We start from the raw sequence: 27243 nt of genomic DNA on the forward strand, positions 1-27243 counted from the left end.
CTCATTGGCCAGTCAGAGAGTGACTGATCGAAAGCCTCGCCCTGTGGATTAACGGGCGGATTCCAAACTGGTCGCAGGAATTAAGCGTTCGTCGTCGTCTCGCAAGTGGCGTGGGCTGTCTGAAGCCGGTAGTTGAGGTGCCGAGGGCGGCTGTAGTGGGAGTGTTCGAGCATCCACTTGGGTAAACCTCCTTGTTCCCGGTTTCTGACCCGGCGTGGCAATTTTCATGGTTTCTTCTGTCCGCCCCTCTCCTTATCTAGTCCCCTCTCTTCGGCCACCTCTTGCTTTGGTCCTCCTCTTAGTCTTCCAAAGAACCATTGCCCCGGAGCGGCCCATGTGCGACCTCGGGTAGGACGGGCTTGGTGGCGTCGAGTGTGGCCCAGGAAGCCCCTGGGCGCGTCTGAGGGACTGTGGGGTCTCAGGGGCCGGACACGTCTGAACACAGCTGCTGGAGACCACCTCAGTCCGGAGCTGTCTCCGTTGTGGGCCCAGGGATGGAGAGTTCGTGAAATACAGTACCAGAAAACTGTAGGCGCTCTGTAGAATCCACGTTTTTTTAGAACCTGGGAAATAGTATTTTAAAATATTAACTTGAAAGGGCTTCCTGCACCCACTTTGTTCTTTTATCCCCTTTCATCCAGCATAGTTTTTTTTTTCTTTCCAAAATCTCAAGTTTAATCTAGTAACTCCTTGCTTAAAGCATTTACAAGTTAAATTAAGAATAAAAAGGATGATGTGTAGCTCTCATTATTGGGATGGATATGCTACAAGAACACGTGTCCAGAGGATGTATTGAAAGTTCGATTTAAGTATCTGAGTAGCTTATGCTAGGCGCTAGCGTTGATGAACAAGATGAAACCCCCAGTCTAGAGTTAGAAACTGTACAGATTCTGAGGAAATGTGAGGGAGAGCATTAGATGCCACTGTTGGGGATTTAGGGAGGCCAGGAAACATTAACCAAAGCCTAAGGACCGTAGGAGAAAGGTCTGGGCATAGCTTTAATGATGGAGGGAACCTGTGGGTGGGTGTGAGGATGACTATACTAAAAGCAGAATGATTTCAGCTTTTGATTCCCCCAAATTGCACACCAGGGTACAGCAGTCCTTAAGTGTTTTTACAATTAGAATCTAGGTCTGGATTGGGTAAGGTGAAGTTGGGAGATGTCTGATTGCGGTGAAGAGATAATGACCACTAGCTACCACTCCAAGAAGCCTCCTTGGTCAGAGAGGTTATTTCTTAAGTCACCTGCCCTAGAGACTAGCTAATACAGGAACATGGACTCACTTTTGTCATTTAGTTACAATCTGCAAGAGGAGTGGGAAGTTGGGATTTATAGGCACCCAAGATTTTTAAATGTTGACAGCCAATTCATAAAATGTTGAAAACATTCCATGTGGGCTGTCAGTTTCAGAACTGGATTTAAGGAGCTTTAAGAAACCCCTAGATTAATACTCTTGATCCATCTTGATTGAGAATGTGAAGGAGCATAGGCCCTGGTCAGGAAGGAGGGTAAGTGGATGGCCCTGCCTTGGGTCTGTAAGAGTTAGTCTCTAAAGATGCTTTCTGTTTCTTGTGCACATTTCCTCACAATGGCTCAACACAGGCACTTGAGTTCTTTTTTCCCTCAGTATATTGTTGGAACCTTTCGATTTTGTTTCTGTAACACATTTCATTTATCTAGTCCCTATTTGCAATCTCTCCCTTTTCCCTTAAGTTTAGGTTTTAGGCCCATGGCTTCTGATACAACCACAGTGCTACCTACCACTTTCCTATCAGCTCACGGGCATAGATGTAGTTAGGTGGTGTGTGTGTGTGTGTGTGTGTGTGTGTGTGTGTGTGTGTATTCTGGATGCCAGTTCTTCAGTTGAACTCATACCAACCCAGAAGCAGATGTGTTCTGTTAATTTTCGGATTTAATTCATACATTAACTGTGAGAAAGGCTCTTTAATTATTTTATATGTGAAGAAACTGAGGCTGTGGATTTTCTGGGGCTAATACCAAGAAACTGACCTGGAATTTCCAAGCTTCAGACTATTGGCTGGAAGAGTCTTGATATGGTTCCTTTGTACTGATCTTCAGGACAGGAAACAGGCACTGAGTCTCTCCATGTAGGATGCTCATTCTCAGGATACAAAATGGTCATGGCCATGGGACAGTGGAGCAGTGAGCAGGGACTTGTTGTACATAGAGTAATCTAAAGGGATTTTAAAAGTAGTAGCGTTCCTAGTCTGGCCCTTCTATGGTATCTGAAACAGAACTCTTGGGAATGGGGCCACCTACTTGATTGCTTTACAGTCAGGGTTGAGAACCAGTGGTCTGGACTAAAGTGTCTCGGGGAGGGACACAGAAGAGTAAAGCAAAGAAAGTAATACAGAGAACACTAGACTATGTTGGCATCATCTGCCCTTTGGTCTATTGCATGTTTCTGAAGCCATTATGTTCTATTCTGTCAGCTGCTGAGCGTGCAGAAAGCAAAACGTTCTAAGTACATCGTGTAGACAAAATTGGAAAGGAGATCAAAATGTATCTGGTACTGTGCTGGGATTCTGATGTGGCAGTGAACCCAGATGTACTTAAACACCTAGTGTGACAGAAAGGCTCCGGGCTTGCCAGGTTTAGACTTAGTAAATGCAGGCGCTGCCTTGTTATCTATGTGTGTCTGCAGTGCTACAGTGCTGTGTCTACATGCTCCGCCTGAGTGCTGTAGTTTAAAACAGATGTTGTAACTAACTTTCCGTATATTTTTTTCCTTTATTGTAGATATGACTTTATACGTGTGTATACTGGTTATTTAGGATATACTACAGATATTATAACATTGTTACAGAATGAAGCATTAAATTTGATAGGGTTAGTACTTCAGAGTTCAAATTAAAGTACAGTTGAAACTGATCTTAGTAACAATATGACTGTTCTTAGAAATAGTTCAGTGGGATGTCTATTAAAATTTTTTCTACATACAGAAATCTGAAGTATAGTCTGTGTGAATAGGCTGGCTAGTTTCAGTTTGGGTCATATTGAAGTTACATGAAAGCTAGTCCAGTTAATAAGTCCTTTAGGCCCCTACTGAATATTTTTATTAATCACAAGCATCCCATTTTCCTTTTGAGAGTAAAGTGTGACTTGAACTTGTTTAAGGATTTGATCAGCCTTATACAGCAACCCAAACTCAGCCTGTCTAACTGCAGTTCAAGTGCTGTGCTGTGGGAGAGACTTTGAGAGGACAACTCTGGCCTGTGGCCTAGACCTTAGATGAAGTCAGTTTCTGCTATGCTCTTCAAGGGACCCACTATTTAAGGGTGTCTTATTTCTTCATCTCCCTTCATTTTTTACAGAAGGCGCTTACTTAATGATCAGATATGACTTAAAAGTTGGTAATGCACTTTGATCTTAGCATTAATTTCTTTCAGTTACAACAGTCAGTCCTTAATTTTGTCAGACACCCCTACTGGCTGGCAGTTACTTATGTGTTTACGTTTACTGATTTGTGTGTGTGTGAGAGAGAGAGAGACAGAGAGAGAGAGAGAGAGAGAGAGAGGAGAGACCATTGTGAAAGTGTATGAAACATTCTTGAATCATAGCTGGAAGGTTTTACTGAGAAGGAATACAACCTAGGCTAATTGCTAGGATCCTCTGGATTTCCGGCCATTTCTAGAAAGCAGGACATTAAGAACAGTGAGCACTCTCAGAGCTTTCTTTGTTTCTCTTTGTGAAATAAAGTGGGGTTGATGTACTGCATTATTGTCAGAAATAATAGATTTTTTTTTGGAATCAAGCGCACTGGTGAACCTTAAAATAACTGTCAAGCATTTTAGGTGTAATCTTTTGTGTCCTGTAGAGGAAAGTTCTGAATTTCTGTTAAATGCTTATGTGTTTGAAGTCTTTTAAAGTGATGTTTGAATGCTTTTGTGGCACTTTAAAAATAATGTCAGTAAGAGGCTGTTGTAGATTGAAATGATTATGTTCTCATGCCTACTAACCCCCTTCCTCTCAATCCAGTGTAGTTGAAGTTGAAGCTTACTGTTGAAGATGGCAGACCCAGATGTCCTCACTGAAGTCCCAGCAGCATTGAAGCGGTTAGCCAAGTATGTCATCCGGGGCTTTTATGGCATTGAGCATGTGTTGGCCTTGGACATCTTGATCCGGAACCCCTGTGTAAAAGAAGAGGACATGCTGGAGCTGCTCAAGTTTGACCGGAAGCAACTTCGATCCGTTTTGAATAACTTAAAGGGAGACAAGTTCATCAAATGCAGAATGAGGGTAGAGACTGCTGCAGATGGGAAGACCACCCGCCATAACTACTACTTCATCAATTACCGCACTCTTGTTAACGTAGTGAAATATAAGCTGGACCACATGAGAAGGAGGATTGAAACGGATGAGAGAAATTCCACCAATCGGGCTTCCTTCAAATGTCCTGTCTGCAGCAGCACTTTCACTGACCTAGAAGCTAATCAGCTGTTTGAACCCATGACAGGTGAGACCTTCACAGATGATGAATCAAAGTGGGATGTGTATTCTTTTTTTTTAATTTCAGTTCTAAATTGTAAGCCAATCGTAGACTTTGTAGGAGTAAATAGATCAGTGAGAATCAACGGTACAGTCTTTTGCATTGCTTTTTTTCTATCATAAGGAGGTGTACCTATCCATCGAGTTTTCCCACTAATGGCTCTCCTGAATTTCCCCCCTTTCCCGTCCCAACCTTTATTTACTGGGGCAGCCTAATCTCAAGGGTTGAGTTCTTTATCCCTTCGTGGTTATTCTGACTTCACTTGTGACCTCATTCTTCAGCAAATTGTTTTAGTGTCTATTGATGTCAGTCACTTGACCCTTCAGCCTATAAGCATATAATATACTTGAGAGTTTGCTAGTGAGCGTGTGTTGTGCTGGTAGGAGTGTGTGGAGGATATGTCATCTGCATTTGGGAAAGGTCTCTAGAAGAAGGAATAGCTGAGACCAGAAAGATTAAATGAGAATTGGCCAGATCAAATAAGAGGGGAACCCTTTTTAACTTAACAAATAGATCTATAATACAAATCAATTAATGGAAGGAAATTGTTAAAAGCATACATGATTTGCCTCATTTAATCAGATATTTTATTTTTAAAAATTTTCATTAATACAATTTATGAACCATATTTTCCAAAATTAGAGAATATATGGTGTTAACACAAAAAAATGTTAAAAGTGCTGGGTTAAATGCTTATTTTTAAACTAAGCATGAGACAAGTTTTATCATCTACTTGGTGGAGCAGTTTTGCCTTGTTACCTTGCTTTATCAAGGAGAGGGGCTTTTGGTCTTGGTTTTGGTTGTTGTCCTTTTGTTTTTTGAGATATGGTCTCCCCATGTAGCTCAGACTGGAACTCACATGAATTGTGTTGACCTTGAATTCCTATTGATCCTTCTGCCTCAGTCTCCAAAATGCTACCAGTATGACACCCCTGCACTAGTGCCGGGGTTATTTTTGTTACTGTGATAAAGCATCGTGTCCAGACTGACTGATGAAGAGTTTATTTTGGTTGACAGTTGGAGAGGGAGAGTCCACAATGGTGGAGAAGGCGTGGTGGCAGGCAGTTAGGAGCAGCAAGCTAAGATATGTCTTCATTGACATGAAGCTGAACAACTAGCTGAAGGTAGACTAATGTTATAAACTCTCAAGTCTGGCTCCAGTGACATATTTCTCTGGCAAGGTTCTCTGACAAAGTTTCACCTCTTAAAAGTTAACCTCCCAAATAGTACCATCAATAGCCTCTGAGAAACGTTTCTCATTCAAAATCCCACACCTAATTAGGAGAAATCTTATTTATTCATTTATTGTTTTTTTCAAGACAGAGTCTACACTATAGCCCAAGATCACCAGGAGCCAACTGTGTTACTCAGGCTGGCCTTGAACTCTTGGTAATCAATCCTACTTTAAGCCCCCTAATACTGGGATTATAGGTATGAAGTAGTATGCTTGGCTGTGAGACCTTGACCATAAAAAAAAAAATCTTAATTACCATTGCTGGGTGTAAGCATTGCTTAATTATACCAATGGAATTTCTAGCATTTATTTGGAGCTCTTTCAGTATAGACTAGTTACATCTTAGGATTTTGTCATTGACTCTAACAGGTTTCTTTAAAAAGCTTGGGGTTTTAGTGCTGTGATTTTTCTTGATATTACAGTGGTTTTTGTCTTAATCTAGTTCTTCAGAAAGGTAATCTGTAGTAATTCTACATTTATTTATCATTTGAGTCCTATTTACTTTTATGAAGTTTCTTTAAAAAAAAATCACTGAGGTAATTGATCCAGGTTGCTCTTTGAATCTCACTCCTGGTTCGAGTGAGGAACTAGTTTAAATCAACAGATAGCCTTTGGAAAGGTTGACCTGATTTACGAGGAGAGCTAGAGTGTATTAGAATCAAGGCCTTGAGATAGGGTAAGGCATGAAAAGATTTTTTTCTCTGAAAGAAATCAGAAGCTGAAGCAAGTGTTGTAGTCAGTGTGAACAAAGACCATATTTTCAGTCTGAGGTTGAGAGTCAGCATGAGTGTGGGAAGAGCGGGTGTGGAGAGCAAGAAAAGTCGTTCACTTAACCACTGATGTCACCACAGCAGGCACTCCAAAGCTTGTAGTAAGCCCAGTTGGTGGCATTTTGTTCCTCATGCAAACTGAATTATCATAACTGGAAATCTTTAATCAGTTAAAGATTCATGTTTTTTATGCACTTTCCATCTAATAATAATGTGGCTTTTATTGGGTTTTACCAAAGGACAAGATGTGCTGATTGGTTGATAGTAGGCCCCAGTCTATTTGTTAAACTCACAGATAATGAGCATTTTTTAATCCTTAAACTACCAATACCTTTCCATTCTTCCTTTGTCTGTATATCCTCTTTAGAAATTCATAGTCCCCCTCCTCCCCCTTTCCTGCTTTGCTTCTATCTCTTTTATGGAGAAAACGGGAAGTAAATGTGCTTGTAGCAGGATGGAGTGTCCTTATTCTGATGTTTATGCACTGTTTACATTTGCACAGATTTCAGTCCTCTGCACACCTCAAAGTTTTCCTATTTTCAAGTTGATACAAGAGGTTAATGATGTCCAATGATAGATATAAACAAAGGGCTTCTTTTGTTTGGTTAGTTGTTATTTGAGAGAAGGATTCTAGTAGCTCAGACTGGCCTTAAACTTGCTATGTAGCTGAGGATGACCTTGAATTCCTCATCCTTCTGCCTCTACCTCGGTCCTAGGTCAGTGGTTCTCAATCTTCCTAAGCTGTAACCCTTTAATACAGTTTCTTATGTTGTGGTGACCCCCAACCATGAAATTTTGTGACTACTTCATGACTGTGATTTTGCTACTATTATGAATCATAATGTACATATCTGCTATGCAAGATATCTGATATGTGACCCCTGTGTGGGGTCATGACCCACAGGTTGAGAGTCACTGTTTTAGGCCTGTATCATTTACCAGCTAAGTGAGGGACATGATGAGCTTCCGTTTCTATTTCTTCCTCAGAAGTTCTTAGGTTGAACTGTGCTCTATTTTAGCCACCAGGGAACATTCACCAATTGGATTTGGAGCCTTCCATATTTCTCTACTTTTGATAAAAAGTTCTTAACTCAAAATGTATGGGCAACTCTTTGCCAGTGAACAAAAGGATGAACTTGTAGGTGAACTCAGGAACATGGGGAATTCTGGACTCAGTGAGTGTTAGGATTATTTTATTGTTAATTCATGTATAGGGCAGTGATTTCCTACTCCAATATAGCTTTTCTCTACCCCTCTTTCTTTTTCCTACAGGTTTGTAGATTTTCTCCATTTTTGCCAGTTATGCTTTGCCTTTGATCTTTCTAGCTCCAACTGTAGATGTTCCATTTATGTAGCCCCCCACCCCTTTTTTGATCCATTTGGAGTAGCTTTCTATATGACCAACAGTTAAATTGCAACACAGTCTGGTCATCACATGGTTCATGTTTGAGAACTGCAGTGCATTTGCCAACCCCTTCCACCCCCCAAACCCAAAGATGTTTTATGTAAATTTATGCTTTTTTTTTTTTTTTTTTTTTTTTTTGGACTGCATTCATAGTTAGCATATGGCTAGTGGGCTGCAGGTTAGACAAGCCTTGGTAGTCTTTGCCCACCAGTTCTGGGTTTCAGAAGTTTATTCAGACAAAAATAGCTGTTTCAGTTCCAGAAATATGGGGAGGTTATATAATTAAAACAGACATGACATGAAATCCCTCAGATCAGCCGAATAGCATCTTGTGGTTCCTAAGTGCGTGTTTCAGATTTAGCAAGCTTTCTAACAATGTAAGTAGACTTAGTATTTCCATCCTAACACTCTCTGCCACATGTCATGTAGCTAATGGCACTTCTGAGTTAAGTTTAGCAACGTGTGTTATTCTCTTTTTATATGTTAGGGTTAGATGGAATGGAAATAGCTTTCTGTTTTCCATTTTAATTTAAAAATATGCACCCATAATTTCAGAGAAAATTTTTAAGAAGGAAAAAAGAAATCACCATCAAAATCACTGGCCTTCTTATTATGTATTACCTTCATTTATTGTAGCCTAGAATGTTTTTGGTCTCTTGGTTCCTTAATGTACTAAACACTTGTTTCTTTTTACAGTGTTCAGATATGGTTAATAGTTTAACTTCCTTGCCATACGTGAGTGATGCCCCCGTTATAAATATGATGTATTTTATTCCTTTGCATCTATTGTGTTTTATTCTTGCTTAACTTTTTTCAGTAAGATTATTTCTAAAAGAATGTAGTTTTGTGGCTTCTAAAATGTATATGTGGCACTGTGGCTTTATTGTAAGTGGAATAAAATTCTCTAATGATAGAATTAGAAATATGTTGGAAGCCTTTATTACTGATTATTACAGTAATATTACTGATTACCAGAGATCACAGACACCCATTTTAAATAAATAAACTTTAAGATGGCGGTAATTAGAAATTCTTAAAGGAATACATTTATTTAATAAAATCTTAACATGGACAATTAGAGATGATGTAGTTAACTCATCAAATAATGTGTGTATAAGTGCCACACATGCATATGTTGTAGATCTACAAAGAAACATCACAAGTCTAGGTATGTAAAGATTGCTAGGATGCTCTACACAAACTATCAGAGAGATGTGTGGTAGGCTTTTTTAGGGGTTAGCCTATTTCTTGTGGTTCCCTGGAAAAGATATAGTTGATTTTAGGATTAGCATGAAGAAGTGTTTACTAGCTAAATAAAATCTTTAGTTATATAACTCAAAAATAGTTAACAGTAAGTGAGGATAGTGTTCACACTTGTAATCTCAGCACTCAGAAGGTCGAGTTAGGATGATGAATGGCTGCAAGTTCAAGGCTAGCCCAAACGAGTAAATTCTAAGCCATCCTAGGCTAAAGAATGAGTCTGTCTCAAAGCCAGCAATGAGGATAGCCCTCTTGATGAGTTAGGAGTAATTTAGAAGGTTAAGGAAACTTGACATCTAAACTGTTATGGTCTGGCATTTGTGAAACTTGCTAACACATTAAAGATAGATAGGTCAGGTTACTTTTCCCTGTGCTCTTACTGCTTGGAGCAGGAGAGAAGCAGTGTTTGCCACCCCTGCCATGAAAGCACAAACTCAGAAGACATGTAGGATTGTTTGCTCAGTTCCTGAGTCCTCAGTTTAGAAATCATGCCCAAGTGGTATAAACAGGAAAATTGTGTCAGAAAGCTACAGATTGGAAGAAAGAAAGGGATGGGTGATGACATTTGCTGCTCAAGTATGAGGACTTGCCTTCAAATCCCAGGTATCCACGTGAAAGCTGCTGCTGGTCATGCGTGTCTAAATTCAGCCAGTACTGCAGGGCAAAGACGCAGGCTGGTCAGCCAGCCTAGTCAAAACAGCATGTTTTTGGTTCAGTAATAGCACCTCATGGGAATAAGGCAGTGATAGAGAAGACTGTCCAGTGACCTTTTCTCTCATCAATGTAAATGTGGGTTTGTACACATGAGTGTGTGTACATACACACATATATGTACACTGCATACATATGCACACATACAGAAGTTATGGAAATGTAGTAAATAACAATATCCCAAACCCTTAGATTTTTATATTTTGAAATTCTATTTTTTTAATGTTTTATTAATTTTATTTTTATTTTATTTCTCTCTCTCTCTCTCTCTCTCTCTCTCTCTCTCTCTCTCTCTCCCTCCCTCTCTCTCTCTCTCTCTCTCTCTCTGTGTGTGTGTGTGTGTGTGTGTGTGAGTGTGAGTGTATAGGGGGTGGGTATCAGCACCTCCAGAGTTGGAGTTACAGGGGGTTCAAAGCTACCTAGTGGTGTGGCAGCTGGCAACCAGACTAGCCTCTGCAGAAGCAGCAACTGCTCTTAAGCTCTGGACCATCATCCCAGCCCCTCAGCTCACTGCTTTTGGTCTTTTGTTGTTTTGTCTGCCTGTTTGCTTTGAGGCAGGGTCTCACTATGTAGCTTTAGCTGACCTGCTGTGTAGACCAGGCCTGCCTCTATCTATTGAGAGCTGAGATTGAAGTCATGTGTGACCACACCTGGCTTTTGATCTTGACAGTTTGAGAGCTCTGAGATTAGGATTTATTTTTGTATGTTGATGCTGACATAAGACTAACTTACATGTGAAGAGTTGCTTTTTGGTTTTGATTCTGGCATAATAGTCAGTTGATTATATGTCAAATATGTCAAAACCTTAGACTTTCTGCCTGCCTACTGCATTTTGAGATGAATTTGATTGAAACCTAATTTAGAAAATGTGTTGGAAGCTTTACCAGTCATCTAAGTAGCATAGTTCACGTTGTCATTTTTAATCTGTCCTCCAGGTATGCTACATTTCCCCCTTTCTTCTAATGAGTTTCAGAACCTAGGAAGAACTGATGGTTAGACTAGCTAAATGTCCATTTGAGGGAGGACCAAAGCCAGACTCCTTGATGAAATGAGTTTGCTGTTAGGGATTGGGTTTTGTATATCATCAGTACATTTAATATCTTTTTGGTTTTAAAAAATGCTAAACCTATGTTATCTTGGCCTTTTATATAAACATTTATTTCTTCGGTGCTGTACAATGAATTGTTAAGGGATGGACTAATTTATTTTTATGATAGGTACAATTATGAAATATATAATGGTTGCTGTCTGTTAGATAATAGTTATTAATTTTTTCATCTGTTTTTGGTATCTAGTTAAACCGAAGCCATTTGCATTAGGAAAATAGTTTGAAAATTGGACAGAATAAAAGGTGGCTTTTTGAGATTTCAATATTTGATTTAATATTTTGATATATGTATCCGCCTAAATGAACTCTTGAATTTCAAGCCCGTATCCGTAGTGAAGTGGTGGTAAGCATTCTGAAGAAGTAGGGGTAGGAATGACTCTGAAGAGCATATCAGGCCGTGGCAGTTGTCCCTTCAGAATGCTCCCAAACTGCCATACTCAGAAAAGTCAGTTCTACACAGTTTGTTAGGTCTTGCAGATTTGGGACTATTTCTCCCCTGACCCATATTCGCAGAAGCCATCTTACTTGAATCTTGTGAGCAGTAGGGATGGGTTTCCTTGCCTTTTTGCAAGAGCCCCTCACTTCCCAAATACCTATGTGGTTTCCTCCCATTTTTACTTCTTTGACGTGTCCAGAGATGACTCCCTTGAATTCTGTGTATAAGAAATGAAATAATATCCCTGTCCCTTCTCCATTTTTCTCTATTTTCCTTCCTTGGCTGAATCCTCACTTAATGGTAGCATTAGTTAAAATTAGTACCCATGAGAGAGTCAGGCAAAGCATGGGCCTCGCCCAGCATAGCACAAAGCGGTTGTCTTCTGTTTCCTGGCTGGAGGCCTTTCAGTTGTTTTTCCTGTACCCCTTTGTTCCAAGTCCTTATTTTCTGTCTTCTTCACTCCTAATTCAGTTTTGTTCTTATATTTGGAAAGTTAAGATGAGAGACATCTCTCTTCCCTTCTTTTCTCACTCCCTTTGAAGTATATCTTGCCTTCATTACAAGCTAGGGCATTGCTGTACTATCAAATAGATGGCCCTAAAATAGTTCTGAAATGCCTATTGGAAAAAGAATCTTTTTCTCCCTACTTCAAATGCATATTTGCAATTGGATTTACTTTGATCCTTCTAGCAAACGTAATAGGTTAATGGTCAGTTAAGTAAATGCCAGCCATGTGACGGACACTTAATGCTTGTTAAATTGTTTAATAAAAGTTCTTTTTTATTCCTTCTTAAGAAGAGGGGAAAAGTTTGTTGGATTAGAACCGTTAGAGATCCTAAGTTGGAGAAAGGATGCATAGTTCAGATGGAATCCAGGGTTAGTGTAATGCAGTTAACTTAGTATTTATAAGTCTTTATTCCCATATATGTCAAACATGGACAATATTATTATACAGACAGGCCTCTGGTGAGTGCATGGGAATTTTTATTAAGCCACTTTTTTCTTTAATAGTTTGTGAGAACAGATAGCCCATCTTTTCTGAAAATGTTAGTCCCATCATTGTCCAGCTTTGACATTTGTACAGCTCTCCTTTTCTTTCTGCTCCCACACTGTAAGATCTGACTTGCATGTTCTCTCTGGCAGAGCTTCGCTTCAGTAATTTTTCCTTGGTCTTATATTGTGGAGAGATTGGAATGGGGCACTGGGTTTCAATTCTAATCTCATAGTTGGCACTCTGTACATTTTAGTACAGAGTGGTTTGGTCACATGAATAGTTGTCATCAATCACGTAATAGCAGTTCTCCACCGACAGTGTTTGTCAGGATTCCTTGTGGGACTTTGAAAATTCACTTTCCTGTTCCCCACTCCAGACCTATTGGATCAGTGTTTCTGGGTAGGGCTTGGGCATTACTGCTACTAGAGCAGACCAACATTTTAAAATGTCAGTTTTGATGATGTGCATTCTTTCCCAAACCTTCCAGTGACCTTTCTGTTACTAAAGGATAAAGAATAAAAAAGCTTAATGTTTAAAGCACTCTTGGGATCATCCGGTTTGTTGTGTAAATTCCAGATTCTACCATTCTCTTTGATAACTGTCTTCTACCACAGAAGTACTGCATTCTTTTTATTACGGGCATTCTTCCATTGGCCTGTAATAAACATGTTGGTTTATTTACTTGAATCTGAGAATATGTTGTCTTCAAAAAAAGAAGTGGGGCATTTGAGAGGACAGTTCTTTGTATATTTAGGTATGATATTCTAAAAGATAAGCTAAAAACTAATAAATAATAAAAATTATATATTGGGTAGTGACATTGACAAGGACAGAGGGAAGACAGGACTGTTTATGAGTAGGGCAGTGTTGACATCTTAGGTAGTATTGCCTGGGAAGAGCCTGGGATGTGGAGCTGTAGTGTGAATGTAATGTAGTGTACCAAGAGCTGTGGTATATGAAGAGGTTAGCTGCTGGGCTGCTGGCTTTTACCTGAGCCAATTGTTTTTGTGATACACAGGAATGGAGTGCTTCCCTTTAAAAACTAAGTTTTATAAACTACTAACGTGGGTAACTTGTTAATATATTTTTAGTTCTCTTTGGCAGTCTTTGTAGATGACCATCTTCCGTCTGTCAGCTTAGGTCCTATGTTGGTGTGGGTGTTTTTCAATAGTATTTGAAGGCTATATTTGACCTTTGTTTGCATGGCTTTAACTTTATATAAGTTAACATATTCTTTAACTCCTTTATATAACTTGTGTCCGTTATATTTATATGGAGAGAAGAGACAGCTTGGAACAGCTTAGAGAATATTCAAAGCTTTCATGCCATTGAGAACCTCTCTGAGATCCTTACTTGTCTTTTGTTACTAGTGTGCTTTTAGTTCTGGTTGACTCTGAAAGATTAGCCTGCCCTCTGCTTGTACCATGTCTTGTTTTTTAAGTTTTTTTTTTCTTGTCTTGAGTTTGTACCTTGACTCTTCTACTGACACTTTTGAATCTCTAGATACTGTGATCTACTTGGGCTATTAGTTAACACCTGCATGTTTTATATTCTCATATCTAATTTCTAGTCTTGAACTTGAGATCTCAATAGTTAGAATAATAGCCAATGAATAACATTCAGGTATCTAAAAGCAACATGATGTCTTAGAGATGTGGGCAAGTAAAGGTATGCTTTTTCAATTGGTTATTCTGGTGTTCTTTGTATATTCATTTCGGTTTGTGTGCAGGAGCGTTCAACCTCTAGTGTTGGTTCCTCAGATGCTGTTTTTTTGTTTTTTTAAGTTCTGTGCCTTGCTGGCATGGGATTTGCCTTAGCTTGCTAGGCAGGCAGGTTGGTCATTGAGCCTCAGGGATCTGCTGGCTCACCGGTACTGGAATTAGAGGTGCGTGCGCCATGCCCCACTTGTTCTTTTGTAACCCTGGGTTATAGGATGGAGCTTAGGTCCTCAGGCTTTCACTGCAAGCACTCGATCTACTGTCTGAGCTCCTTCCAGCCCTGATTACTGCACAGTCTTTATGTTGTTCATCAGTCAGACATGGGTATAGGAAACAAACCCAAGTTTATGCATGCTTCTTTAGCAAGAGGAACTACATGTGTGTTCCCTTGTTTCAGTAACCTGATGCTTGAAGGACTTGGAGGATATGGCCTTTTTATTTGGTAATGTTCTAGAGGATTTAAAAAATGGGCTTCTGCTTGCTGGAAGGCCCAGTGGATAAAAGTACACGCCTCCAACCCTGAGATCCCTAGTTTGACCCATTTGACCTACACTCTGGGTGGAAAGAGAGAACAGACTTCTGCACGCTGACACTCTGGTGTGTATGTGTGAACTCACATGTGACTGTACATATACACACACATTAAAATAAACCTCACTTTTTGAATTTTTGAAGATTGGGTATTTTAGTAAATCTTACGTAGATGCCTAGAAGAGTGAAAGGCTAAAACAGATCGGTGAAGACTCAGTTGTAGCTGAGCTTCACTGGGAAATTGGCATGGTTCTGTGTAGCTCAGTTCTGATTCACTTCTATGATGGTAACATTTGTGAGGATTTTTTTTTTTTTTTTTTTTTGACACAAACAACAACAACAACCACAAAACCCACAGCCTAACTGTAAGTACTGGACCACAACCTCCTACCCTTGGGGGCTGCCTGCCCCCCTCCCTTATCTGGGATAGATACAGAAAATTAGGAAGAGTTATGCATGACAAAAGCACTCACTTATTCTTGGCCGTAGGACTGGAGGCATGGAAATATACTCACCTGAGAACATGTCTATAGGATTTGGTGTCTCATTGAAATAGAAATGTTTGTTTATTCTGTCGCTGGGGAGGAGAGGAGAGGAGGGGCTAGTCCTTGCTGTGTGTCCTACACAACCTCCTTTAACTTAGGCTTCGGGGACCCATTACCGTCTCTGGCTTTGAAGGCACCTACACATACATGTGTATGTGTGCACATACAAACACACAGTTACAAAAATAAACCCTAAAAGAGAAGAAAAGTAAAAGAAATAGCACTTTGACAATATTTAGGATCACCAAAAGCTTTTAGTTTTAGCTGTTTATTTGGCCTTTTCCAAATAATAATAATCCAAATGTGTAGTGTATAAAGAAGCTGTTAGAAAGGCATACAAATTCAACAGTAAGCTGTGCATACTTTGCTGAAAGTTAAATATAAATATGTTAGAAAAGTCATTTTCAAAAACTTATTAGTGATGAGATTTCAGCAGAAAAACCATGGACCTATATAGAGGTGGACAGATCAATGATGAATATGACAGAAGATTGTAGAGTCTTGATGGTGGGCACATTGAAAACCAGTTCCGACCTGTTTGTGTTTGGAGGTTTTATTAAAACACTGGAGGCATGGGGCTCAGGCTTTTCTGGAAGATTTCCTTCTTCTGACCCGAGACTTGACTTTTTTGTAGGAACTTTCCACTGCACCTTTTGCCATGCAGAGGTAGAAGAAGATGAATCAGCAATGCCCAAAAAAGATGCTCGCACGCTTTTGGCAAGATTTAATGAACAAATTGAGCCCATTTATGCATTGCTTCGAGAGACAGAGGATGTAAACTTGGCTTATGAAATACTTGAACCAGAACCCACGGAAATCCCAGCCCTGAAGCAGAGGTGAGTGGAGGCCTCATGCTTTATCAAGAGCCTTTTAACACTAACACTGGCTTTCACCTTGGAGGGCTAGAGTAAGTATTTACCGGAAGACTAAAGACTCAAATGTCACAGAGGTTCCAAGTTCTGCCATGCCTGTCTTATTAACTTGTGCCTGTGCTCACATTTGTGTGTACTGAACACAGCAGAATGTGAGCCTTTGGCAAAAATCTTTAAATAGTCATTTTCACTTCAACTACTCCTCTGCTGGGGCCTGCAACACACAGCCATTTGATAGCTGGTTCTAAATTAGTTGTGCCTCTTGGGAATATTCCCTCCCTCCCCAAGATAGGGTTTTTCTGTACAGCCCTGGCTGCCCTGGAACTAGTTCTGTAGACCAGGCTGGCCTTGAACTCTGAGATCCACCTGCCTCTGCTTCCTAAATCTTGGATTAAAGGCATGAACGTGCCAGGCTTCTAGTTAACTCTTAAAAGGCCAAAACTCTCTCAGGAATTTAGTACTTTCCTAAAGACTTTTGTTTGTTTTTAAATTATCAGGTAAGTTTTGTTATGCCCTCTGCATGCATATCCTGCTTTTGTTGATCCTCCTTCCTTACCTTCATGCCCCTGCCTCCACTCATACTGTTGTATCCACTCAGTCCCTTGCTTTCCACTTTCATGTCACTGCTACAGCAGACACAGGCACAAACACCCCCTCACTCAAAACCTCTCCACCCTTTTTTTCTCAAGTTCTGTGACCTATACACCTACACATATAATCTCACATACATATTCATAAAAATTAAAAGCTAGGGTTCATGTATGAGTGGTAATATGCAACATTTTATTCTTGTGAAACATCTTCAATACAAACTTTTCGTAGTCAGTGCTAAATGCAATTTAGCATTTCTGAAGGTGTGGTTCCCTGTGGGTTACTACAGCTCACAGTGCTTCCCTCTTTCCTTTTCTCCCAGCATCCTCTACTGTTTGAATTGCTAGGCAGGCTTAGTTCTACCATGCCATGAAAGTCATATATATCAAAAGATTTATTTACTTTTAGTTTATGTGTGTGAGTGTTTTGCCGTCAAGTATGTACGTGTACTTTATGTGTGGCTAGTGCCCACAGAGGCCAGAAGAAGGTGTGAGATTCCCCTGGAACTGGAATTATGGATTGTTGTGAGCCATCTTGTGAGTGTTAGGAAGTGAACCCAGGTGCTCTGTAAGAACAACAGTGTTTCTACCCTCTGAGACATCTCCAGCCCACACAGGTTACTCTGTGTTTTGGAAAGCATAAGTGAGAAGTGCTTCCTTCTGTCCAATACCACAGCAAGGTCACTCATCAGCCCTCTCCTGATGCTATTCCAGGTGTATTTGTGTGGAGTTTAGACCTTTTATTTTATTTTTATTGAAAATAGACATTTGCTCATAACAACATATTCTGAAGCCAGCTCCCCTCCCCCAACTCCTTTTAAATCCTTCCTACTTCCTCCCAGAAGAATCCAGACCCTTTGTCTCATTAGAAAACACAGGCATCAAAATAACAACAATAATAAAATAATATGATAAAATAGAACCCAAACCAGAATAGACAAACTAGCCAAAGCAAAGGCACAAGAAGCACAAACAGATGCTGAGACAAATACATTTACATAGATAGGAAATTCATGAAACAAAATTGGAAACCACAATATATAAGCAAAAGATCTGTAAGGTTAGAATAAAGGGGGGGTGCACAGAGAAAGCATTATTAGACCAATATATATATATTGTCTACGATGTGCTTTACATACCCAGTGAGGAGAAGACAAATTTTCCTTTGTGAATGATTATCATTGGAAATAGTTTCTGGGTTAGGGATATGCCCACTTCTCCTCTCAGCACTGGCACCCTAGCTGCTTAGACTCGTGCAGGCCCTGTGGGTGTTGCCGTGGTTTCTGTGAGTTCATTTGTGTATCAGTCCAGTTGGGTCTGGAAGACAATGCTTCCCTGGTATCTTCCATCCACATTTGCTCTTAAAATTTTTCTGCCTGCTTTTCCTCAGAATTCTTGATCACAGAAGGGAGGGTTTGATGGGCACATCCCATCTAGGACTGAGTGTTCCAAGGTCTCTCACTCTCCGTCATCATCATGGTGGGAAGCATTACAGCATGCAGGCAGGCATGGTACTGGAAGAGCTGAAAGCTCTACATCTTGATCCATAGGCAGCCAGGGGAGGCTGGCTTTTGTTTCACACTTAGAACTTGAGCATTTAAGATTTTAAAGCCCTGCTCCAAAAGTGACAAGTCCACAATGCTCCAGTAAGACCACACCTAGTAGTGACACTCACTGTGGGCTAAGCATTCAAACATAGGAGTCTGCGGGGTGTACTATCAAACCACCACAGTAGTTGATTACCTTCATAACTTTTGTGCTACGTTGGACCCATGTGTCTGGCAGGAAGATCACCTTTGCAGATTGCAGAGTTTGTAGTTGGGTTGGTGTTTACCTTTCCTCTTTGGTAGTGTACCTAGTACCTTCCAGGACCGTCAACACTGGTAAGTCATGGTCAGAGTTCTAAGTAAGCACCAGCTTGTCTGCTCTGTGTTCAGTGAGTTCTGTAGGTATTGTCTTCAGCAGTGGGGCCTTGCTGTCAGTTTGTAGAGAGCAACCCATAGCCTTGGGAATAGCCTGGATTGTGATGGGGGTTCCCTGGGATCTTCTTGGCCTACAACTCAATTAAATGTAACTCATTCTCAGCACTGGAGGATTCATTTGGTGGCAAGAGATGTCTACTTGGGGCTCTGTCTTCCCTGTTATTTGGTGACTCCATTTAGATTTCTTTTATAAATGAATATGTTTTAAGAAGCTGCCAGGTACAGGTGGTGGTTCACGCCTTTAATCCCAGTACTCAGAAGGCAGAGAGGCAGGTGGATCTCTTGGGTTTGAGGCAAGCCTGGTCTACAAAGTGGATTCTAGGACAGCCAAGGATCCACAGAAAAACCCTGTCTCAAAACAAACAAACGAAATTTAAACAAACCAAAAAACAAATGGAAAAAGTAGCAGCAGCAGCTTCTGTGATGTTAGGTGTTTGTACAGTACCTCAAATGGCTCTTAGTTGTAGCTGTCCCTCTCGTATTTCCTCCTTTCCTCTTCCCCATTTGATCTTCCTATTCAGTCCTTCCCCACTCCCTGACCATTCACAACTGTACTGTTTCCCTTCCTAGGAAGATCATACCCCCACTTCCAAGTCCTTTACTCTATACCTAATTCCTGAGGATATGTGGACTGGAGCCTGCTTCTCAAAGACCTAAGTTAACATCTGCATGGAAACAAATATATACTGTATTTGTCTTTTTGAGTCTGGACTATTTCACTCAGCATGATGTTTTTTCTTCCTTAGTAGCACTTCTTCTTTTTTAATTCCCTCTGGTATTTACTGTTTAAGAATAGCAAGTCCTGAATTGATTGCATTTCTTCCCAGTTGTACAGAGAATTTTGTAACTTTAATAGTTACTGTGGACTTACCTCCTAACACCATGAGTCAGTTAGAATATCTTTGTGATAATTTATCTTCCATGCCTAGAGGCTCCGAATTAGTACAGTTCACAGCTCAGTTGTACCCTGACGGGTCTAGATTTCTTCCATCTCTGTTCTTTCCTGTTGTGTTGCCTTCTTAGACTATGAATGGAACTGCCCTAAGGTCTTAATTATTACCTGCAGATGAAAATTTCAAATGCAGAGAGGATAGCATCCTTTTCTTGTGTCTTATTTAAAATATGACTAAAGAAATGTTCTAGAAAACATACTTTGTCCTATCTGTCCACCTAGCTAACTGGCTAACTGGCTAGAATTACTTTGTAAATTTATTTTAAACCAATATCAGATAATGAGAATGAATTTACGTGATTGGTACTCAGACCAGCTAAGTGTTACTTTGGCAGGGTTCTTAGAGTTTTTTGGAGCAACTAGCCATCAATATTTAAAGAAAAATAATGAACAAAAATAGAGGAGTCATGATTAGCAGAACATTACCATCCATATCACAGGCAGCTTCATGTTTAACTCAGCAAATTAACTCACTGCTGAGACATAAACATTTACTGCTATTTAACTGATGCCCTAAATAAAATCTAACGTGAATTTTTCTAAAGAAATACCAAAAGGAAGGTTTTGAGAGTGGTCTTTATTCATTTTGATTGTCATTTCTATTTTACTCGTCTTTCTTCAAAGTACCTCTTAGGACTTCATGAGATAATTTTCAAAGTTAACCAACCCTATGAGTCGATGTGTTCAGGATTATGTGTAAAGAGAGTCTTGTTCTAACGACATCTTCACAGTAAAGTAACTGTAGGTCCACACTAGAGCACTGCACCTTTCTTCTCTCCTCACTGGAAGAGAACATCTGGAAGCCACATCTGCCTGACCTGTGAAAGGCAAGCTGAGTACAGCAAGACGAAGATGTTGGCTGAGGACAGACAAAACATTGACGGGGTGGGGAGTTACCAGGGTGAGCAGGGAGAACTCAGCATGTGATAGAAGCACAAAACCAGAGATGGATCCAGATGAGAAAACCAAAGGAACGTGAATGCTAAGGGAGAAAAAAGTTCACAGAGCCAAGCTACACTGTAGGCAGCTTGCACAGGTAGAAAGATAGAATGTCTAGGGACAGATAGGGCTGAATTGAGACAAGTGGTAATCAATGCAAAAAGTAATATTGAGTGAATGTGGAAAGGAACAGAAAGTAGAGAGAAATGAAGTGCTTACGATTGTAGCAAGAGATAAAAAAAAGCAAAACATAAAGATGGTGTGGATATACTTGGACATATCCAGAGCAGGAGCAAAGAGACAAGTAGGGAGGAGGCAGAAGAAGTGACTAATACCATGTAGAACTGGTTCCAGGGAGAAAGGCTGTGGGCAGAATCGCCTTAGTACAGGTAGGATAGTGGAAAGAGTGCAGAGGCACTAGCTGGAAAACATGCATTAAATAGCTGGAAAGAGCTTGTTGCTTGGTTTCAAAAGTATCATAACCAGAAGCAGGGCGGGAGGGATGAGATGAGCCCAAGACCATCTCTAGCAGATGGTCAGAATGGTGTTCTAAGAGTCATGTAGCAAGCCTGTCAGATCCTTGGACACAGGTACAGCAGGGGAGCCTCAGTGCAGCATTCATTGGAAAACCCAAGGAGCTGTGAGGTGCTCTCAGAAAGAAAGAGCAAGGCAGCCAGTAGAAAAACAAGGACAGGGATTCCTAGAGGCTTACGAGGGAAGAGGGTAACAAGGTGTCATTTAGATTTAGAATGACATGGTTTCCAAACGAACAAACAGGTATCAAAATGCAGGGAGACAATTTAGAGAAGTGTGAGAGAAATCATGAGATGTGGAGTACCTGTGGGCTCCGAAAACAATCACAAGACATGGAGTGAGCAGGCAGTTCAGAAACATCATTGACGAGTGTTTGGAACCTCTAAACAGGCACATTAAAGACAAATTGATATAGATCAAGATTGAAAGGACAATAGGAAGTAGTAGCCAGAAGGAAGCTTGTCTTAACTCTTAGAAATGGGAAAGCTTAGTGATTGGAGATAGATAAGGATTGATTGGGCCTGAAGTGTGCTGACAGGAAGGAAGGCCATAGAGATAAAGAGCAAACCAGACCAGGAAATGTCAGCATCCTTGTTGTGGGGACAGGTAGTTAGTACAGTTGTAGAACTAGAAGGTATGTAGGCAGAAGAGACTGGGTTCTGAAGAGGGATGTGCCCTGTTCAGTGAGTGGCAGGGGGAGAATATTAATTCTACATCGAGAAATGGCCCATAAAATAATTTCCTAACTTCTTCCATTGTCACACACAAAACCACCCTAGTTTAAGGTTATAGTAAAATTATTTTTAAGATACAATACTCTTTAAAAAAAAATTCTCATGGAAGATATAACCGGGGGTGGTTTTGCCAGACTGGTATTTTTAAGTAGACTGTCACTGTGTCCTTCCTCTCCCCCATGCAGGTTAATGGACACATGTCAATCTCTAACGTGCTAGTTACTCAATATATGCAAGAAGGTCCAGTGTTTGCAGAACTTAAATATGATGTAATCCATTTTACCCTGTGTTACAGAAGAAGTTTTGGAGAGTTGTTGAAGCCTACCTGCCTAATTGCTAGATGAGTTCTGTTCAAACTCCTAATGCATTAGGCCTCTCTCCAGCTGTCCTTCATGTTACATACCTATACCTTAACTTTTCTCCTTGTTCTCCTCTCCTCTTTCCTACAGCAAGGACCGAGCAGCAACTGCTGCTGGAGCTGCTGGCCTGGCCGGTGGGCACCACCGGGAAGCATGGACCAACAAAGGCCCCTCTTATGAGGACTTATATACTCAGAATGTTGTCATTAACATGGATGACCAGGATGATGTGCATCGTACCTCCCTGGAAGGGAGGGCTGCCAAAGAGAGACCCATTTGGTTGAGAGAGAGCACTGTCCAAGGAGCATACAGTTCTGAAGAGATGAAGGAAGGTAAGAGTGACAAGTAGGAAGGTGCCTATGTCATGGAGCGGGTGGCAATTAACGCAGTTTAGCAGGAGAATGCCTGGGTAATTCTTGGTGTATTGAGAATTCATTGTAGGAGACACTCTGAGCACTAAGCATTAACATCAGCTGTGTTCTGTTGTCTTTTAGCTTAGTCAAGATAGCAAATATGTTTTAAAGATTTATTTTTATATATATTAGTGTTTGCCTGTACATATATGTGTATATGCACTATATGACCCCTGGTGCCCAAGGAAGTAAGGAGATGGTGTCAGACTCTCTGGAACTAGAGCTCAGATATTTTAGAGCTGCCACGAGGAAGCTGGGAACTGAGCTCAGGTCCTCTGGAAGAGCAAGTGCTCTTAAGCACTGCTCCATCTTTCCAGTCCCAGATGTCTGCTTTTAGATTTGAAATACTGCCATACTTTAATTTTTTGTTAAAGTACTATTGTGTTGTATTATTTTTTCATAAGTAACAACCTTTTGCTAGCTGAGGTATATAGGAAGGTATCACATGATAAAGGATTGAGTGGCCCTGAGCCCAAGGATTGATAGAATTTTATTTGGACATTCTTGTAAGGGTTAGCAGTTGGATAATAACTTTCACAGGTTTAAGAAGGGCAGGGTTTGACTTTGTAAGTTCTAGCTCAGGCACTGGATTCAGTGTAGGGGATGATGGAACAAACAGCAGCAGAGACTGAGGCAGATTGCGGGTGGACTGGACTGTGCCCCACGAGGTGTTGTTATTAGCTCCTCACTATGGAAAGCCACTCCAGTGTTAACCTTCCCCTACCTTCTTCCTAAGATTGCGTCCGGGTACTGTATATTTCTGCAGCGGGGAAGACAGGGAGGAGGTGTGGCTGCACAATTGATTCCCGTTGAAAGCCCAGTTCTAGTCAGAAAATATTTCTGTGGCAACCATACTTTTCTCTCCTTCTTCCTCACTGATTAACTGCGATGTTCAGTTATTTGTATTGAAGTTGTTCTGGGTGACGTAGAAACACGGACAGGGGATCTTTAGGACAGATTTTGTCCAATCCTGTAGTTTACATTACTCTCTATATGTAGGTATTCTTTCACTTTGACTATGTAATTTTTGTACATCTTGGCTGTTCAACCCCCAAGTTGCATAGCAGCATCACTGACCTTGACAGACAGCATACATCTTCTTTGTAACTTTTACCTGTTACATAGGACTTCCTGAAAGTGTTGCCTCTGCTTTCTCACCCAGAAACATGCGTATTCATTTTTGTTTTTGTCTTCTGTTTTAATCTGTAACAAAACAATCCCACCCCCCAGACTGTGGTCGTCAGAATCTATTTCATATGTGTAAGTTTACTTTTATTTTACAAGATGTATTTGCATTTCCCCTAACTTTGTACTTAAATTAAAATACCATGTTGGTAAAATGAAAGTATTTATAACAAGCACCTTTAGAAACAGCTTGCCCGGAGGCCCACAGGCCTCTTCTGCCTTTCTTGCTGCCCAGTCTCTCCGAGAATGAGCACTCTGGCATAGCCTCGGTCTTCAGCTGTGTTTAACTTGGCTTCCGATGTCCATGTTATGCTAAGTCTCTTCTCTCTAGCTTTCTTTTCTCTTGCCCAGAATCTCACAAGGGAATTCAGTTCTTTCCAAAATATCTAACTTCCGGCTGAATGTTCAGTATAGTAACCAGGTGATTTCACTTCACTCATTGCCAGAATTAACCATTTTCTGAGCCTTCTCTTGATGATGGTTGGTAATTTTCCTATATCTCAGACCCATCTGAGTCTTTCACAGTCCCTTGGGCTCCACAGTGATTCAGTGAAGCAAATACTATTATTTTTTCCATTGTTATACTTGGGGAATTTGGAGAAGAGAAAATTAGTGTAACTTTACCCAAGCCACATAGCCAATATGTGTTAGTATTTGAATCAAGGAGGCAGGTTCCGTGTGTGACTTTTAGTCCTTTTATGTATTTAAAAGGGCAGTCTACTTGAGTCTAACTGAATGAAAAATGCAAACATTTTTCTTACATGTGTATCAGCCAAGATGGGTGTATAAAGTGTTGATATGTGGTGAGAGGAAATTTATTTCTTAAGTTAATGACCTTTTTATTAATGAGTTCAGAATTTGTATAATTTCGCTTCAGGAAAATGACACTGCTATTTATTTACCTATTCAGCAAATTCTTACTCATTGCCTGACATACGGCAGGGCAGGTATTGCCCTAGTGCCTGGGGTCGCAGTGAATAAGAGATAAAATTTGTTGAGGCAGAGTCTTCATCCTTAGAAAGGGACAACAGAGGCAGTAAGCCTAAGTCATTATATTGAAAGTGAGTGCTTTGGGCAAAACCACAACAGTGATAAAGTGATATTTGAGTAAAGATGTAAAGGATGTAGGGAAGTTAGATGCATAGAGACCTAGAAAAAGAATTCTGTTGGGGCAAACAGTCCAAGTACCTGAGGGAGTGTGTGTGCTGGAATGTGTTCAGGAATAGCAGCTGTGTAAAGCAAGTTGAATGGGTAAGAGGTCGCTGGCCAGGAGTTCAGGATGCGGCAGCACCTTTAGGCACCATTAAGGTGAAAGCGAGTTTTCATTCTGTGTTACACTGGCTGCTGTGCCTGGCTCTACCTCAGCACCGTCTCACAGGTTTTTCCCTGGAGTCTTAGCGGGCGCACCTTCTCTCACCTTCCTAACGCTTAGAAATTGAAAATTTTGCTCAAAATAGTGCAGCTTGCATGGGGGTAGGGGAGAACTCACCAGCCACATTCATGTGCTTCTGTAAACCTGTAAATTCCATGTACTTGAGCTTTCGTTTCTAAGAAACAGTTTTAGATATTTTGTAGAAGAGCAGCTCAGAAAAGTGGGAACAGTGGCTCTGCGTTGTTATTTGCCGACTTAAATACAAGGCATTAAAGTCTTTCTTGTATTAGTTACAGATCATTGGTCTTTGTATTTAGGATCTTGACTTTCTGGCTTTTAACTTCCAGGTGGCATCGATGTGGACACATTTCAGAATCGGGAGGAAGCCCGTGCGGGGCCTGATGACAACGAGGAGGTCATGCGAGCTCTACTCATTCATGAGAAGAAGACTTCTTCGGCGACAGCTGGCTCGGTGGGAGCAGCCGCTCCTGTGACAGCTGCTAATGGCAGTGACTCTGAGAGTGAGACCAGTGAGTCAGACGATGACTCTCCACCACGGCCAGCTGCTGCGGCTCCTCATCATCGTGATGAAGATGAGGAAGATGATGAATTTGAGGAAGTAGCAGATGACCCCATTGTTATGGTGGCTGGCTGCCCATTCTCCTACAGTGAAGTTAGCCAGCGGCCAGAGCTGGTAGCCCAGATGACACCAGAAGAGAAGGAAGCATACATAGCCATGGGTCAGCGTATGTTTGAGGATCTCTTTGAGTGAGCTTTCCCTGCTTTTCCCTGCTGTTAGCTCATTTCAGAGAGAAACTTCCCATCAGGTGCTTAAGGGGCTTCCTGCCTCTTTATGTAAAGCACCTGTTAGTCTGGTACAGAGGCATAGTAGAAGAGAAAATAGGATTTTTTTTTTTAATGTAAGAAATTTCCCAGAAAGGTTGGCAGATTATAAGTATTCAGTTCCTTCTTATTACTAAAGTATTGATATAATTTTTCTCTATTTTCATATCTAACTTTTTTCCTTTCTCTTTCAAGACATATTTTTCTCACTCTGACTAAAATGTTCCTGTCTACCTTCAGAACCCTACTAGGGATAAACTTACCCTTGTAGCTGCATTGTGGTTGAGCATTTGAGCATTTGAGACAATTCTTTATATTCCTGTCAACCAAAGCAGCTTACCAAGAAGCAGATCATTGCTTAGGGGAACACCCAAACACTTCATCTTGCTCAAAATTGTTTGAGGTCAACCTGTAAAAGGAGTGAGAGAGTACAGGAGAGAGGGGTGCCTGATCTTAGGTTTGTATGTAAACAAATCCACATCTGTAGAGCCAATAAGGCTGGTAGATTGTTTAATTTTCATAGACCTTTTGGGCTATACTTTAGATGATGAATTACAAAGCAGGTTAGGTCTACCCTCATGGAGAAATTTCAGGAGCACATGCACAAAGGGTAAGGAGTTTGCATCCAGGCTGAAGAAAGGAGAGCACTGGGACTGGGAACTGTGCCTTAGAGCTGCCTCAGTGTGATTGGAAATCTCTGATGGAAGGTGGAGACTGGCCCCACTTCCCCCACTTGTCCTATCAACCTTGGCCAGTGCTCTGAATTAAGGAGCCAACTCCAGTACAGAGCAGCATAGAAGTACTGGTTCCTCCACTCATCCTCCCTCTCTTCTAAAGGTCACCAGAGCCTTTATATGTCTCTCCTTAACCTCATCAGACATTGTACTCAGTGCCTCTGCTGTGTTGTTGAGCATTGTAACTTCAAGGAACATAGTCATTCGCGTGGTGTTATTCTTGAAGGTGGAACTTTAAAAATAAAGGACTTTCATATAAGGTCTACAATTAACGTTTTATAGTATTTTCCCTTGCATTGTGACTTTTAGTTATCATTTTGTAGTGTATGTAAAACTAAGAATGTTTTAGAGAATGGGAGCCTTGTCTAAAGTGGTGACATAGTTACCTGGTTGATGGATGACTGAGTATTGACAGTCTTCGAACTGCAGGTTAAAGCTGGTAAATATCTAGCTCTACCCCCTTGGAGCCTAACTAGAATGAGTGTTCTTTCCAGTTAAAGACGTTAGAGGC

At 40.7% G+C, this 27243-nt stretch overlaps 1 protein-coding gene across 1 annotated transcript; it reads left to right on the top strand.

The window, feature by feature from the left end:
• Nucleotides 1–114: 114 nt before the first annotated feature.
• Nucleotides 115–27016, top strand: GTF2E1 (general transcription factor IIE subunit 1). Its single transcript, XM_080919152.1, has 5 exons — nucleotides 115–181; nucleotides 4001–4478; nucleotides 15858–16059; nucleotides 22276–22517; nucleotides 25503–27016. The coding sequence occupies exons 2-5, from the start codon at nucleotides 4031–4033 to the stop codon at nucleotides 25925–25927; spliced, it is 1317 nt and encodes a 438-aa protein (XP_080775278.1). The 5' UTR covers nucleotides 115–181; nucleotides 4001–4030; the 3' UTR covers nucleotides 25928–27016.
• The last annotated feature ends 227 nt before the right edge of the window (nucleotides 27017–27243 follow it).

The sequence above is a fragment of the Micromys minutus genome (genome assembly GCF_963924665.1).
Source record: "Micromys minutus genome assembly, chromosome: 7".
Taxonomy (NCBI): domain Eukaryota; kingdom Metazoa; phylum Chordata; class Mammalia; order Rodentia; family Muridae; genus Micromys; species Micromys minutus.